General features: G+C 40.2%; 1 protein-coding gene across 1 annotated transcript; it reads left to right on the forward strand.

Moving 5' to 3' along the window:
* The first annotated feature begins 2178 nt into the window (after window positions 1-2178).
* On the forward strand, window positions 2179-12388 carry NUP43 (nucleoporin 43). The gene is made up of 8 exons (XM_075499010.1): window positions 2179-2515; window positions 2905-3027; window positions 3514-3591; window positions 4515-4692; window positions 7736-7871; window positions 8813-8964; window positions 9876-9998; window positions 11292-12388. The coding sequence occupies exons 1-8, from the start codon at window positions 2240-2242 to the stop codon at window positions 11504-11506; spliced, it is 1281 nt and encodes a 426-aa protein (XP_075355125.1). The 5' UTR covers window positions 2179-2239; the 3' UTR covers window positions 11507-12388.
* The last annotated feature ends 388 nt before the right edge of the window (window positions 12389-12776 follow it).

Raw genomic sequence — 12776 nt, forward strand, 5'->3', positions numbered from 1 at the left:
CTGGCACTCTGCTCTTAAATCTGCTCTGCAGTACCCTGCATAGCGACTGTGCTTGTTCAAGAGATGGAACTGGGCACAACTCCAGGAGTTATGACCAGCAGTAAATACGGTGTCTCCAAATAACTTCCTTAAAATATTGTTGAATGATAATTGGAGGAAAGCAGATTATAAGCAAATAGGGCTCAGAATTAGCTTTATCCTGTCCTAGTACATCCACTGATCTAGTAAGTGCCTTCATTCTGGGGCCCCCTAACCTCTGGCAGAGAGGCATGCTTTCAGTTTTCTTCCCTTTCAGTCACACTCCTAGCTTTAGCCACATTTAAGGATAATCCATAGATGCTCCTTGTTGTCTCAGCTCATGTGTTTGGGCCCAATGCCCCGAGTCAGCTTTGTGTAGACTTCATGTCCTTTTTGACAACCTCAGAAATACTTGATGAGGCATATTTTCTCCCGGTGTTTGTTTCCTCCTTTTATTTGTTTATTTAAATCTGCTATTACACTGAAACAACATACTAACACAGTACACATCTTTCATAGTGATCAAACAGAGAATATATTTAAAGGTTTACAGAGCAGCCCTAAATCTATCACAGCTCTCACCTCCATCACATAACATGCTGCCAACATTTTCTTAAAAAAAGTGTAAGACAGAGAAGAAAAACTGTGATTCTTCTTTCCCTCTTAATGAAAATAAGCCTCTGTGTCCAACCTAACTCCCCTTAATACTTCCCAAATGCTTTTGAACACACAATCCTGAGCAAAGGAAGAAACCGCCCAAGAGCACAAGAGAAAAAATACACACAGAAATCACAAAGTAACCAACAAAAATATTTGCCTAAAAAAACATTTCAATAATCCCTAAGTGTTATCTCTTCCACTTTTAGCTGTCTGGTCTGTAGCTGTATTCTGAGGCTGCCTATTGACCTTTCTCACAAGTGTTATGAGCATTAGCTGAAAATACCCTTGGAGTTGACCGTGACTTGCAGGATTGCTGTTAGCAGCTTAATACAGGGCACCAGAGGTATTGGCTACTATACAATAACAATGCTACTGCGGCATGCAACAAAGCTGTTTTAAGGCTTGCAGTATGGCAGACCACAGTAGCATCCAGCTTTTTGAATATGTTCAGTGTTGGATTCTCCTGTACATAATTATGAAAAAAAAAAAAATGTTCCTCACAATTGAAGTTCAAATGATGCATAAAGCATATAAAATATCACTGATTTGGTATCACATGTGAAGGATTATAAAACGGCACAGCAGACTTGATGAGGAACTCAAGGATGCTGTATAGGAAAAATCTGACAGATGGCTTTGGCAGGCAAACTGCAATAACACAGGTGAAAGTTTGACCAAGGCACTGCTGCTAATGCTGGTAAGTCCACCTGACAGAACCTCAGAGAGCTGGCAGTGGCAGCTTCAAAAGAAATGCAGCAGAAAATCAGGTTGAAAAGTAGGAAGGTGCTTGCGAGAAAGTCCCTTGCTGTGCTGCAGTGACTGGACAGATAGTCCCATCCTCTGAAATGACAACGTAGCTATGTCAGCCGTTAGCTCGTTTTACAACTAACCTCTGAACTTTTTATTGCACAGTTGTTTAGGGCTCAAGTGAAATATGATAAAGGAAGTCCATATGTGCTCTTGCTTGGTTTACCGTGCTATTTGGGACAAAAAAATTATTGTTGTACTTACGTAGAGGTAGGAACCTGACAGAGGGAGGAGAGTATCACTCGCAGATATTTAAAAGCAAATCTAGACCAGAGATGATTAGTTGCTGTAAAAGGCATTGATTTTGAGACAGTAAAAGTTGGTGATCTTGCAAAGATGATACAAACACGTAACGTTCTGGGGGGAAGATGGCCCAGCTGAGCAGACAGGTAAGTACACTGGCAAATTCACTTCTTTATTTCGTCCTCTCCTGGACCTGATTCTGCAAATAACGCCTGGGCGATACGCGCCGGTTTAGCGGCTTGCTGTCAGTGTGGGCGAGGCCCGAGCTTGCAGCAGCACGGCAGGGCAGGGCCGGGCACCCCCCGCTGCGGCCGCCCCCCCGGCCCCTGCCTTACCTCGGGAGGGGGACGCAGCCCCCACGCCCGCTTCTCTCGGCTGCCGGTTAGCCAACGGCCGGGGCTGATGGGGCGTGGCCCGCCCCGGTCTGTCCGTCTCGGTAAACCCCGGCAGCTGACGCCCTGCGGCTGCTACATACGGCGGGGCCGGGCAGGCCGCCGCCCCGCTCCCCGCCATGGCCAGCTCCGGTCGCAGCCCGCCCGAGCGCGCTCACGCTCGCCGCCGCGCCCCAAGCCTGTCCCTCCGCGCTCGCCGTCGCGCTGCAGCCAATCAGCAGGCGCGCCGCGGGGCAGGCGGCAGCGGCGGGAGCCGGCGCGCGGCGAGGGCGGCCATGGAGGAGGTGTGCGCCAAGTTCGTGTCGCAGAAGATCAGCAAGACGCGCTGGCGGCCCCTGCCCGCCGCCGCGCTCCAGCCCCCCGACCTCTTCGCCACCGGCTCCTGGGACAACGAGGTAGCGGGCGGGCGGGCCCGGAGGCGCGGCGCGTCCTTCCCGCCGGGGCGCGGGACCGGCGGCGGCGCCCTCTGCCCCCTCAGCCCCCTAAGGCTCGCCGCTTCGCGTGGGCGTGAGCGCTGCCCGTCCCGGCAGTCCCGCCGTTCGCTTGGCTGTGCCCTGCTCTCGTCCCTAAGGAAGCCGGGGGGCCGCCCGGCTGCTCGGCAGGGTTATGCCGCTGGGCGAGCGCTTCCCTCCTGCCTGCGGCGGCTTTCTCCGGAGCCGTGCGCGGCCTGCAGCCTATTGCTTTCCCCGGCTGTAGCGAGAAGGCCGTGACATCTCGGCAGGCTTATTGTCAGACGCTTTCAAAAGCACTTTCGAGTAAAACTGGTGGTGTCATTTCCGTACAGGATAACAGGATCTCCATTTGGTCTGTGGGAGATGTTGGAAATGTGGGCCTCAACGGTGAATATCAAGGGGAACCTCAGCTGCTGTGTGACATCAGGCACAATGGTGATGTTATGGACATGCAGGTAAAATAGCTGTGTGAATAGATCCATATTTTTCAAGGGCTTGTCACTTAAGAGAAATTAAGTGATAGTGAGCTGTCAAAATGCTGAGATTGACAAAAAAAATCTTATGAAGAAGAAGGGAAATTAGGAAATTTTACTTCACTGAAAGGGTTATCAAGCATTGGAAGAGGCTGCCCAGGGAAGTGGTTGAGTCGCCATCCCTGGAAGTATTTAAAAGACGTTTGAATGAGGTGCTTAGGGACATGGTTTAGTGGTGGTCTCGGTAGTGTTAGGTTTACAGTTGGACTTGATGATCTTAAAGGTCTTTTCCAATCTATATGATTCTGTGATTCTGTGAAGGGCAAAACCAACCAGTATTAATTTGTGGGTTTGGGTTGGTTTTTTTTTTTTTTTACTATACCTACCAATAATTTAGGTTACTCTAAAATCAAAATTATCATCTTGGTACTGACGTGAACTAATAGCATGCTTATTATCTCTCTTTAGTTTTTGGATCAAGAGAGAATCGTGGTTGCCTCATCAACAGGAACTGTAACTGTATTCCGTCATCATCAAAATAACCAGGTAAGTAACTTGCACTGGCTTTAAGCTGCTATCCTGTGTAACACAGGTCACTTTGAACTTAGCATAAGATTTCTCAAAACTACTAGACCAAGAAACATCTGCACACCAAAATCAATTTTTTGAAGTCTGTTAGAAAAAGCTTTGGCTTTATACATACAAGGAAAGAAAAAAGCATTTTGCACACGTACTATATAAATTAGGTTCCAGACCCAGATAGACTGGGGTATCCATTAGTATATATCTGTAACCAAATAGTCCATTTACTGAAAACATACTTTAAGAATTTAGATTGTTTTGGGGGAGTGGGTAGTAATGGACTTGTACCTGCCTTATTAGAGTTTTTGCATTCTTGAACTAAATGACTCATGTTGAATTTCTTCTCACAAGTGTCATGCGAGGGAAGATATGTAAACTCTAGTCTTTTGCTTTGATTATAAATCACTGAAAATAAATGCATAATGACTTTTTTTATATATTCACAATGACACAATAAAGACTAGTATCTGTTAATAGTTTGATGCACTACCTAAAATAAACTAAATTCCTTGTAATCAAAATCTAAATCTGACTTTATATTTTGTAAAGGCCTCAGCTCTTTTCCCTTGGCCTGGGGAAAGATTGAAGGGATAAGTCTAGCGAAAGGCATTTCACAGTTCATAAATAGATTGTGTTCTTTCTGATTTCTAGCTCATGTTGAAAAGGTGGTTCAGAGAAGAAATAATCAATACTTAATTGAAGGGTCGTGTGCTCAAGACTTGAGGAAAAATTAGATCTCTGATTCTTATTTGTATAGGAGATTCTCATTCCTGTTGAGGTAGTGTGGCTTTCCTGGACCTTGTTTCTGGTTTTGTGAGTATTCTGGAAGCTTTGGTCTATCAGGATCATTACTTACCAGCAGAATTTCATGTCTGGTTACTACTTAGACTTTATCTGTCAACCAGCGGTGGGAGAAAGCACATTATCATGTGGATCAAGACACATCTTGTGGTGGAGCAGCATGTACCGGAGTCATCTGCAACAATCCAGAAATTGTCACTGTTGGAGAAGATGGTAGAATAAATCTCTTCAGAGCTGACCAAAAGGATGCAGTAAGAACTATAGGTATGTCAAATAACTGTTCAAATTAGTTTAGTTTGGAGTGGTTTGTTTGGTTTTTAGCTTCTCAAACAATAACAATAAAAGGAAGCCAGCTGAGAATGGAGTTAAATATTCCAAGTTGAATGTGTTTGCTCCAGATTATCCCTATATTCCTCCAGACTTCAGATACCTGAAGTGTATTTCAGATGTATTTCTATATTCATTCAGATATTTGCAGTAAAACATATTGCATCATGTTTTAACTGATGGAGAAGTTTCAAGCCGAACATTCTCTGTAGGCTTCTGTTTCATCTGGAATTGTTAAATGCTATACCAGTATACATGAAATACAGTTAGATTTCAAGAAGTATTGTGTCCCAAGTTCTTCATAACTGGAGGTCAGTGAAATGGTCATTTCAATTTGCTATTTGTATTAAGATTAAACCTCATTGTGTGCATATTTGAAAACATCTATTTCTCTGTGTCTAAAGGAACACCAAGAACCAGAAACCACTGTTTGTACTCTGTTCTTCTGCCAGATATCATGGCTGACAGTGATCATTTCTCCCTTAGTGAAAAAGCTCCGTATTTCCTAGAGTAATCGATCATGTGATAGAATAAAATGTTTGTGAAAGGTGTCAAAACTTGGTTATTCTCAACTCTTCTATCATGCTAGTCTCATGGAATTAGAATACAAGTTTGTAGCATCTATTGGAAATGAAACTTAAAAGCAGAAATAATTTAAAGGACAGTAACACCATGTTTGATAGTGGCATTATTAAACTGGGGCTTTCTCCCCGAAACTTCAGTTTGACACAGCACCTGTGTTTCTCCTCAAGCAAAATCTTGTCTCTAATGGATGAAGGAATTTACACTTGATAAGCCAATTAAGGAAGGAAGTGCTCTGGGATTTCTAGAGGGGGTACTTATGTGTGCATGGCTGTATATACACACACAAGATAAATCCTATTAATTGCATACAGTCTTTTAGCGAAGCTCCTTGAGAATTTCTGCAGGAGACCTTTCTGTGCTCTAAAATAAAAAAAAAAAGGGTAGCAGGGCATGAGGCAGATTTTATTAGCACATGCCCACAAAACACAGTAACTTCACCTTTCAGGTGCAAGAGCATTAACTAGTTTAAAAGGATTGTTTTATTTTTAAATTTTTACTTATATACAGATATAATACAGAGTGTTCTGGTACAAGTTTAATAGAGTAGAATGTTTTGCTGACTCACAGGAAGCAGATGTCCACAAAAAAAATCTGTGTTTTTCTCTGGGCAACTGCTCAGATACTTACGTACAGATTTAATAATGTGCAGGATGCAAGTTCTTAGCTTTCTTAGTGTTCACTTGATAGTACTATGTAAAAATATTTGCTTTGTAGTGGTAGCATCAGCCAGTGTTACGCTGCAGTAAGACTTTGCATTGAGATTTGCTGGTGCATAAACATTGAAGAAATTACACGTGAATTAATTGAGAAATGTCCTTTTGGAAATGGGAAGGGAAATGTTAAAATAGGAATGGTCCATAAATAAGTCAATCACACCTATGACCTGGTGAGTGAAGCTTAACTGGACTTATGTGGAAGGGACTAGCACAAACTCATTGACTAGAGATTGTTTTACAGTAAAAGTTGGAGAGGGGGAGAGGACATCTTGGAAGATGCTTTCAAGTTCTTCAGCATGGAGTTCTATAAGTGTCAGCAATCCTTTGTACTGGTTCCCAATTCAATGATACCTTGACATTTCCCAGGCGCTGAGCTGAACCCTCAACATGTTTTAATGTGCAGATAGAACTCTTGTACTTCGTGAAATATTTGTAAAGGAGTACCTTGATTTTTTTTTTAATTGTTTAATGGATTTAAGAGTATAATACAAAATTGATATGTTAATAGTCAATCATGTTAGGAAAAAATCTCCAAAGTTAGAGATGATGTAAAAATCTTTTAGAGCCAGAAGATGTATTATTGCTAAATCACTTACTGTTATTCTGTCACAAAATTTTAAATCACTTAGAACTTCACTGTTCAGTAATCTAACATCTCTTTATAAAGGTGTTTTGGTGTTTGTGGTTTTTTTTTTCTTTCCCTTGGCTTTCATTTAAATAGTAGGCAGATAAGAAAACTCATTCAAATATCTGTAATCAGGCATCAGTGTAACTTGTCTGCCTCAATATCATAAAAGGTTTGCATCTTATGCAGGAAAAAGTTCGCCTGTATTTTCAGTATGGACTTACACAAAGAATTTTAAAACACTTGAGGTGAAAGTAGACTTAACAATGTTAGCCTGTCATAATCAAGATGAAAAGTTTATATATATAAACAGAATCAAAATATAAGAATATGGCATCTATGTTACTCTCTCCTAAAGCCTCAAAAGTTTCATCTCAATGCTGTGAACTGTTTGGCACTGTAAATTATTCTGACCAAAAGAAGCACTGGAGAAAAGGACCTGAAAAAAAGAGCTTTGCCATTTAGTTATTAAGATTAACAAGCAAAGCATAATTCTGGTTTGGCTTTAGGGACAGGGATGGATATCACATTGACAGTTCTTGGAAAAGGTCTAAAGAAAGTTGGTGAATTAAGTGCTTCTGTATACAACTGCTTAATGTTCTCAGTCAGAGTTACTGTTTCTTGTGTTCAAAAGAACAACTGCATTATGAAAAGCTTCATAGTTTGCCTCGTGTCAGTAGATGCAGAGCATGTAAAGAAAACTCTTTGGAAAACTGTGGACCTGGCTAAATTGATTCCTCTTCTTAGGAACTATAGAAAGAAATCTTATGGATCAACAATTAGTTCTGCAAGCACCAAAGCTAATTAAATACAGCTTCTTACGGATTTGTCTCTGTAGTGTTTGATATAGGAAGCAAGGGCTCCTTTTTCACAGGGAACCCTTGCAACACTTAAAATTTCACATGACACTAGTCTGTCTCTACCCCTGAAAATGCAGAGAGGTTGTAACCATGTTTAAGCAGTTCTGTTTTCTAAAAAGTGTTATTTTGTTGTAGTTAAATAGACAGTAGCATTCTGTAGGTTTATGTGAATGCTCTCCTCATCTCTCTTGCAGACAATGCAGACAGCAGTACGCTCCATGCAGTGACTTTCCTTCGCACAACTGAGATCTTGACAGTAAATTCAATTGGACAGTTAAAAATATGGGACTTCAGACAGCAAAGAAATGAGCCATCTCAAATATTTTCTTTGTAAGACCTTCATTTTTTTAATGTATTTACTGAAAAGCACGTGCTACTTTATATAATCTGATTTAAATCTTCCCTGATACCTTCTTGACAATGGGATGATAAATGATTGAATATTTTTTAGAACGTTTTTAACTGCTTTGGTATTTAAATAATCAAAAGCAGACTCTGCTTAATGGATGAATTACTGTTGTGGCTGAGCATCGTATTTAGGTGGTCTGTTTTATGATTTAACTCTTGAAGGACTATTACACCTGTATACTTGCTCTTTTTTAAGAAAAAAAAAAACCCCACACCCCAAAACCAAAACAACCCTCAACCCAAAACTTTCTCTTTCCCTAATTAAATATACTTTACATCTGGTTTTCTCCACAGGCCTAGTATAAAGTTTCTGGCATTTGAAATGCATTTGAATGATAATTTTTTGCCTTATATGGTATTGTGAGAAAACAAACTTAGCTAGATTCAAATCCTGTTGTTGTCTGTGGAATAATTCCCATTGCTGTTAATAGGCTGTGGTTGAGGTACCTGGTTTTGTTAGTGCCCAGTCTCCCTTTGTTACTCTTAATGTTGAAACTGTAATTGCAACATGAATTTCAGAGTAACCTTATTATTATTGTAGGTATACTCAGAGTATTATCTGTATGCAAGGTTTTCTCCCTCCTGTAAAGCTGTCAGATACCATGTAGATGCCTGTACACCACAGGGCACAGAAGCTGATGCTCATCCAATTGTAGCTTCATGTTATTGCCACACCTCTAATTTCCAGTAGGTGTCATGAGGCTTCAGCCTGCAGTCAGCAGATGCTGCAGGAATTGAAGCTGCTGTCGATACCGTTACCTTGTTCGTCAACTCTCCTAGGGATTAAGAAGGAGAAAATAGAAGCTGAATAAAGAATTCATGTTTGTTTTGCTAGGTTTTTTTTTTTTCCTTCTCCTTTGCAGGACAGGTGACAGAGTTCCACTGCACTGTGTGGACAGGCATCCCAATCAGCAGCATATTGTGGCCACAGGGGGCCAGGATGGGATGCTGAGTGTATGGGACATCAGACAGGGTACTATGCCAGTGTCCCTGCTAAACGCTCATGAAGCAGAAAGTAAGTATCTGAAATGGAGGGGGGAGAAGAAGGTGGCATTTTAGAAAGGTTTCTAATTTCTGTAAAAAATTAGGTGTTGTAGCTGTGATAGAAACCAATCACATAGTTGCTACTTAATGTGTCTTCATCCAGTTGGCTTCAGTTTGTTCCTTCTCTGTATATGAGACTGTTCTTATGTAAAAGCCAATTCTATCTAAACTAAAACTAGAATTAGTAAGCAGTTCTTTAATGAGTCATTAGATGCATTTAGTCAGAATGGCTGTGTTTTTAGAAAGGTAGGTATATTAATAGTCATAGAAATTGATGCTGTGTATGCAGGTATAGTAAAGCAAGAATGCAGTTACTAACAAACTTGAAAATGTGAGGAAGGAGGGGAAACTGAAGATAGTACAGATCCATTGGGTGCCTCCACAATGCTTAAACCAGCTCACTTGCCTGGTAACTTTATATTAACAAGATAGCAATTCATTTTGTGCTAAAAATTTCTTGACTTGATGCTGCAATTATATTTAAGGAGTAAAAATATTTCTTGAGATGTTAAGTTTTACTGACTTAAATACCACAAGCGTGGAAAAGATATTTAGACACAAAATAATAATGTGTGTACTGGGAAGGAATGCACACTGTGTGCAGATTTAAACTTAATAGTAGGGAAGATGGCATGGGAAAGTATTCAGAATGCCTGAATTCAGATAAGATTTTAATCTTTAACAATTTTCACAGTACTGAAAACGCAACAAAAAGAGTGTCTCTCTTCTTTTTTTCTTCCCCCCTGCTCCCCCCCACCCCGGGAGAGGATGGAAGGTTTTGGTGGGGGCCTGGGTTCTTGTCCATATCATACTAGCCGAAGTGCACTGAGCGAAGTACTTTATACTTGTTCTGAAGTGTTTTTGTTGGTTTGATACTTGCAGTGTGGGAAGTTCACTTCCATCCATCCAACCCTGATCACTTATTTACATGTTCTGAAGATGGATCTCTTTGGCACTGGGATACTTCCACAGACATATCTGAAAAACCATCTTTTCTTCATCAAGGTAAGGATGTTTGAAGTCCTTCTGCACTGAATTTGTCAGTTGGCAACATAATTAAAGTCAATGTTCTCACATGACCCAATTAAGAACCCAATCCCAATACAGAAAATTAAAAGCTGGTTTATTTTCTTAGAAAGAAAGCCCTGATAGGCACTTCAGGAAAACTACTTATAAGGCTAACAGTTGTGTGAGTTTGTTGTGGTCTGGTTTTTTCATGGTTTTTTAATCTGCTGTACTCTGTCCAATGTGTGAAGGGCACATCTAGTATTTCAAAGATGGATCGTGTTCACTTAAAAATCATCTGTATATAGAAAAGACATGAAGGCAGCCTAAATAACACATTACTATCTGAGTCTCTGAGGGAGATACACAAAATGTTATAATACCAAAATAATTGATACATTAATAGGATAGTGGGATGATGAATTTACTATTCAATGTCATAATTGGAACTTTCAGTGAATTCAGTGAATGAAACTGGATTCCTTTGTATCATGGCAGGATTTTAATTAAAGATATGATACTGACTTAATATAAACACTTATTTTCACATTCTAGTCACAAAGACTGCTTAATTGTTTGCCACTTCAGACTGTAAACAGTGGGGAAAACTTTCAGATGTCATCTGCTGCCTTTGGCCTCAAAGTTGCCATTCAAAGCTCAGTTCTATATAGGGAAACAATAGGATAACTGATTCAGGTTGCACTCTGCATGTTTTCAGGTATATTAAATATAAACCCTTTAGCACCACTTTAGCCACTTGTTAATTTTATGCTGAATGATAGTTCTCAAACTGTGAGACTTCAGTTTGAATGTAAAATGTTATGTAGAAAAAATTCGAAGTCAAATCCAAGTATATCACTTGCTGCAGAGTAAGCAGGGAGAAGGGACAGTGGGGAATAAGTGTTATTAAAGCAAAGCTGATGCAAGACACTGTATAAACAGACTTTTGTTCTTAGGTCTGTCCTTGCTTTAGTCTCTGGCTGGAAAAACTTATAGATACTTACACTGTTCAGCGAGATGAGTTCATAGCTGTAGTGACCTATTTGTCTTAACTGAGGACAGAGCTGCTAGCAGGTTTCTGTAATCACTTAAAGTACTTGATTTTTTTTTTTAAGCTACTTTTTTTCTTTCCTTTACCAAAGAGACAACATCTGTTAACTAATCTGAAAACTGACTTAAATGTAAAATGGTATTCCCATTATGTCTGTCCCATATACACTATGTTTCTCCAAATTCAGAGAATATATAAGCTACGCTGGAACTTATTTCCCTCTTTCCCTCTCCTTCTTTCAGGAGGAAGAAGTACTACCTATTTTTCCCACAATACCATTAACCAGTCTGTAGTAAGTGCCTGGCTAAGCAATGATCCTACCAAAGACCGCATGGAAATCACCAACTTAATTCCAAATCAGACTTTGTCTGTGAATAGTTTAGATGTTTTAGGACCATGCTTAGTATATGGTACTGATGCAGAGGCTATTTACGTGAACAGACAACTTTTTGCATGAAACAACTCCAGTATCCTTTTGAAGTACTGATCACCTTGAACTACTGGGAAATGTCAGGTTCATTCTTAATGATACTCATTAGTCTCTTATCAGTGTGTGGGGGAGAGGCCTACAGCTTGTTCCTGGTACTGCAGAAGAAATGTAAGGTACCCCAGATTGACAGCTGTCACTTGTTATTGATACTCCAGGATGGGTAACTGAGCAAGCCTATGCATAAGCTTGCTCTCATTTCTTCCCTAATGCCTGTTGGGTTTTGGTAAGCAGGAAGGTAGTCACTAGGGCAAGATACCTGCTGTAAACTGATGTCCATAATACACATGTGCATACAAATTGAAGAAAAGGGAAAACCCCAAGTTTTTTTTTCCCCAGTAAAGGTATTTTTCAAGTATTAATTCTAAGGCCAGACTATGGGGTTCTTTGAAATTCTTTTTATGTCACCTGAGAGAGATGTGGATTTTTAATCTGAGTTTTTTACCTATTTAGGGGACATAACTTTTAATGTTAGCTCATAAGAATTGGAAAGGAAAACTGTTAAAGCCGTGAAATGTGAGAGGTTCTGTAAGAATCTTAGCATTTTAATAACATTATTTTGGATTATTTACAGCTTCATCATGGATGCTGCACGTTAAAACTTGATCTTGATAATGTGCCGGTAACTCAACAAGAAAGTGTTTTTTATAGTTAAGAGGTCATAATGGGCAGATGTGTTGGCTGTGTTTTCAGGTGTGAGAATAAGACTTTCTAAATTTGAGACAGTCTTTGTCACAATCAAAATTTCACATCTGGTCTGTTGCAATCTTTGAAAAGTTAAATTTTATGATTAGTGTTGTACCTACCTTTTGTTGCAGAGGACCCTTTCTCTTTTTAATAAAAAGTTTTGCACAAGAATACTGGTCTGACTTACTAAATTAGTTTGAATAGATGTACTTGTAGTCATCTTTGTACAAAGGTAAATAACCGTAAGTTATTTGGACTGATCCTGGGGATACAATCTGAAGGATGGAGGGAAACCTCAGGATTTGGGCAGCAGCAGATTCAGTTGTAAGATTTTTACATGGCCTTTTCCATCAAAAGCACCTTAGAGCGTACTTTACTCCCATGGGGGCAGGAACAGCCTTCTTGATCTCTTGTGATAAGAATACCTTACCTGATCTGCATTTCTTGTGTGTCTGGCTGGAGGTGTGTGGTGCGCTGGGGACAGGGCTGTCCTCTCTTCATAAAGGAGTGTATGGAGTTGCCAAGGGCCTTGTTAGAGCATCTTTAACTTTGC

This window comes from Mycteria americana, chromosome 3 (genome assembly GCF_035582795.1).
Source record: "Mycteria americana isolate JAX WOST 10 ecotype Jacksonville Zoo and Gardens chromosome 3, USCA_MyAme_1.0, whole genome shotgun sequence".
NCBI lineage: Eukaryota > Metazoa > Chordata > Aves > Ciconiiformes > Ciconiidae > Mycteria > Mycteria americana.

What these genes read in the sequence shown, in the direction of transcription:
- NUP43 (XM_075499010.1), top strand. Translation starts at nt 2,240, where the DNA reads ATGGCCAGCTCCGGTCGCAGCCCGCCCGAGCGCGCTCACGCTCGCCGC. An exon ending in CCGGCTCCTGGGACAACGAG is followed by an intron (nt 2,516 to 2,904) that starts GTAGCGGGCGGG and finishes ATTTCCGTACAG; the next exon opens with GATAACAGGATCTCCATTTG. An exon ending in GTCATCATCAAAATAACCAG is followed by an intron (nt 3,592 to 4,514) that starts GTAAGTAACTTG and finishes GTTACTACTTAG; the next exon opens with ACTTTATCTGTCAACCAGCG.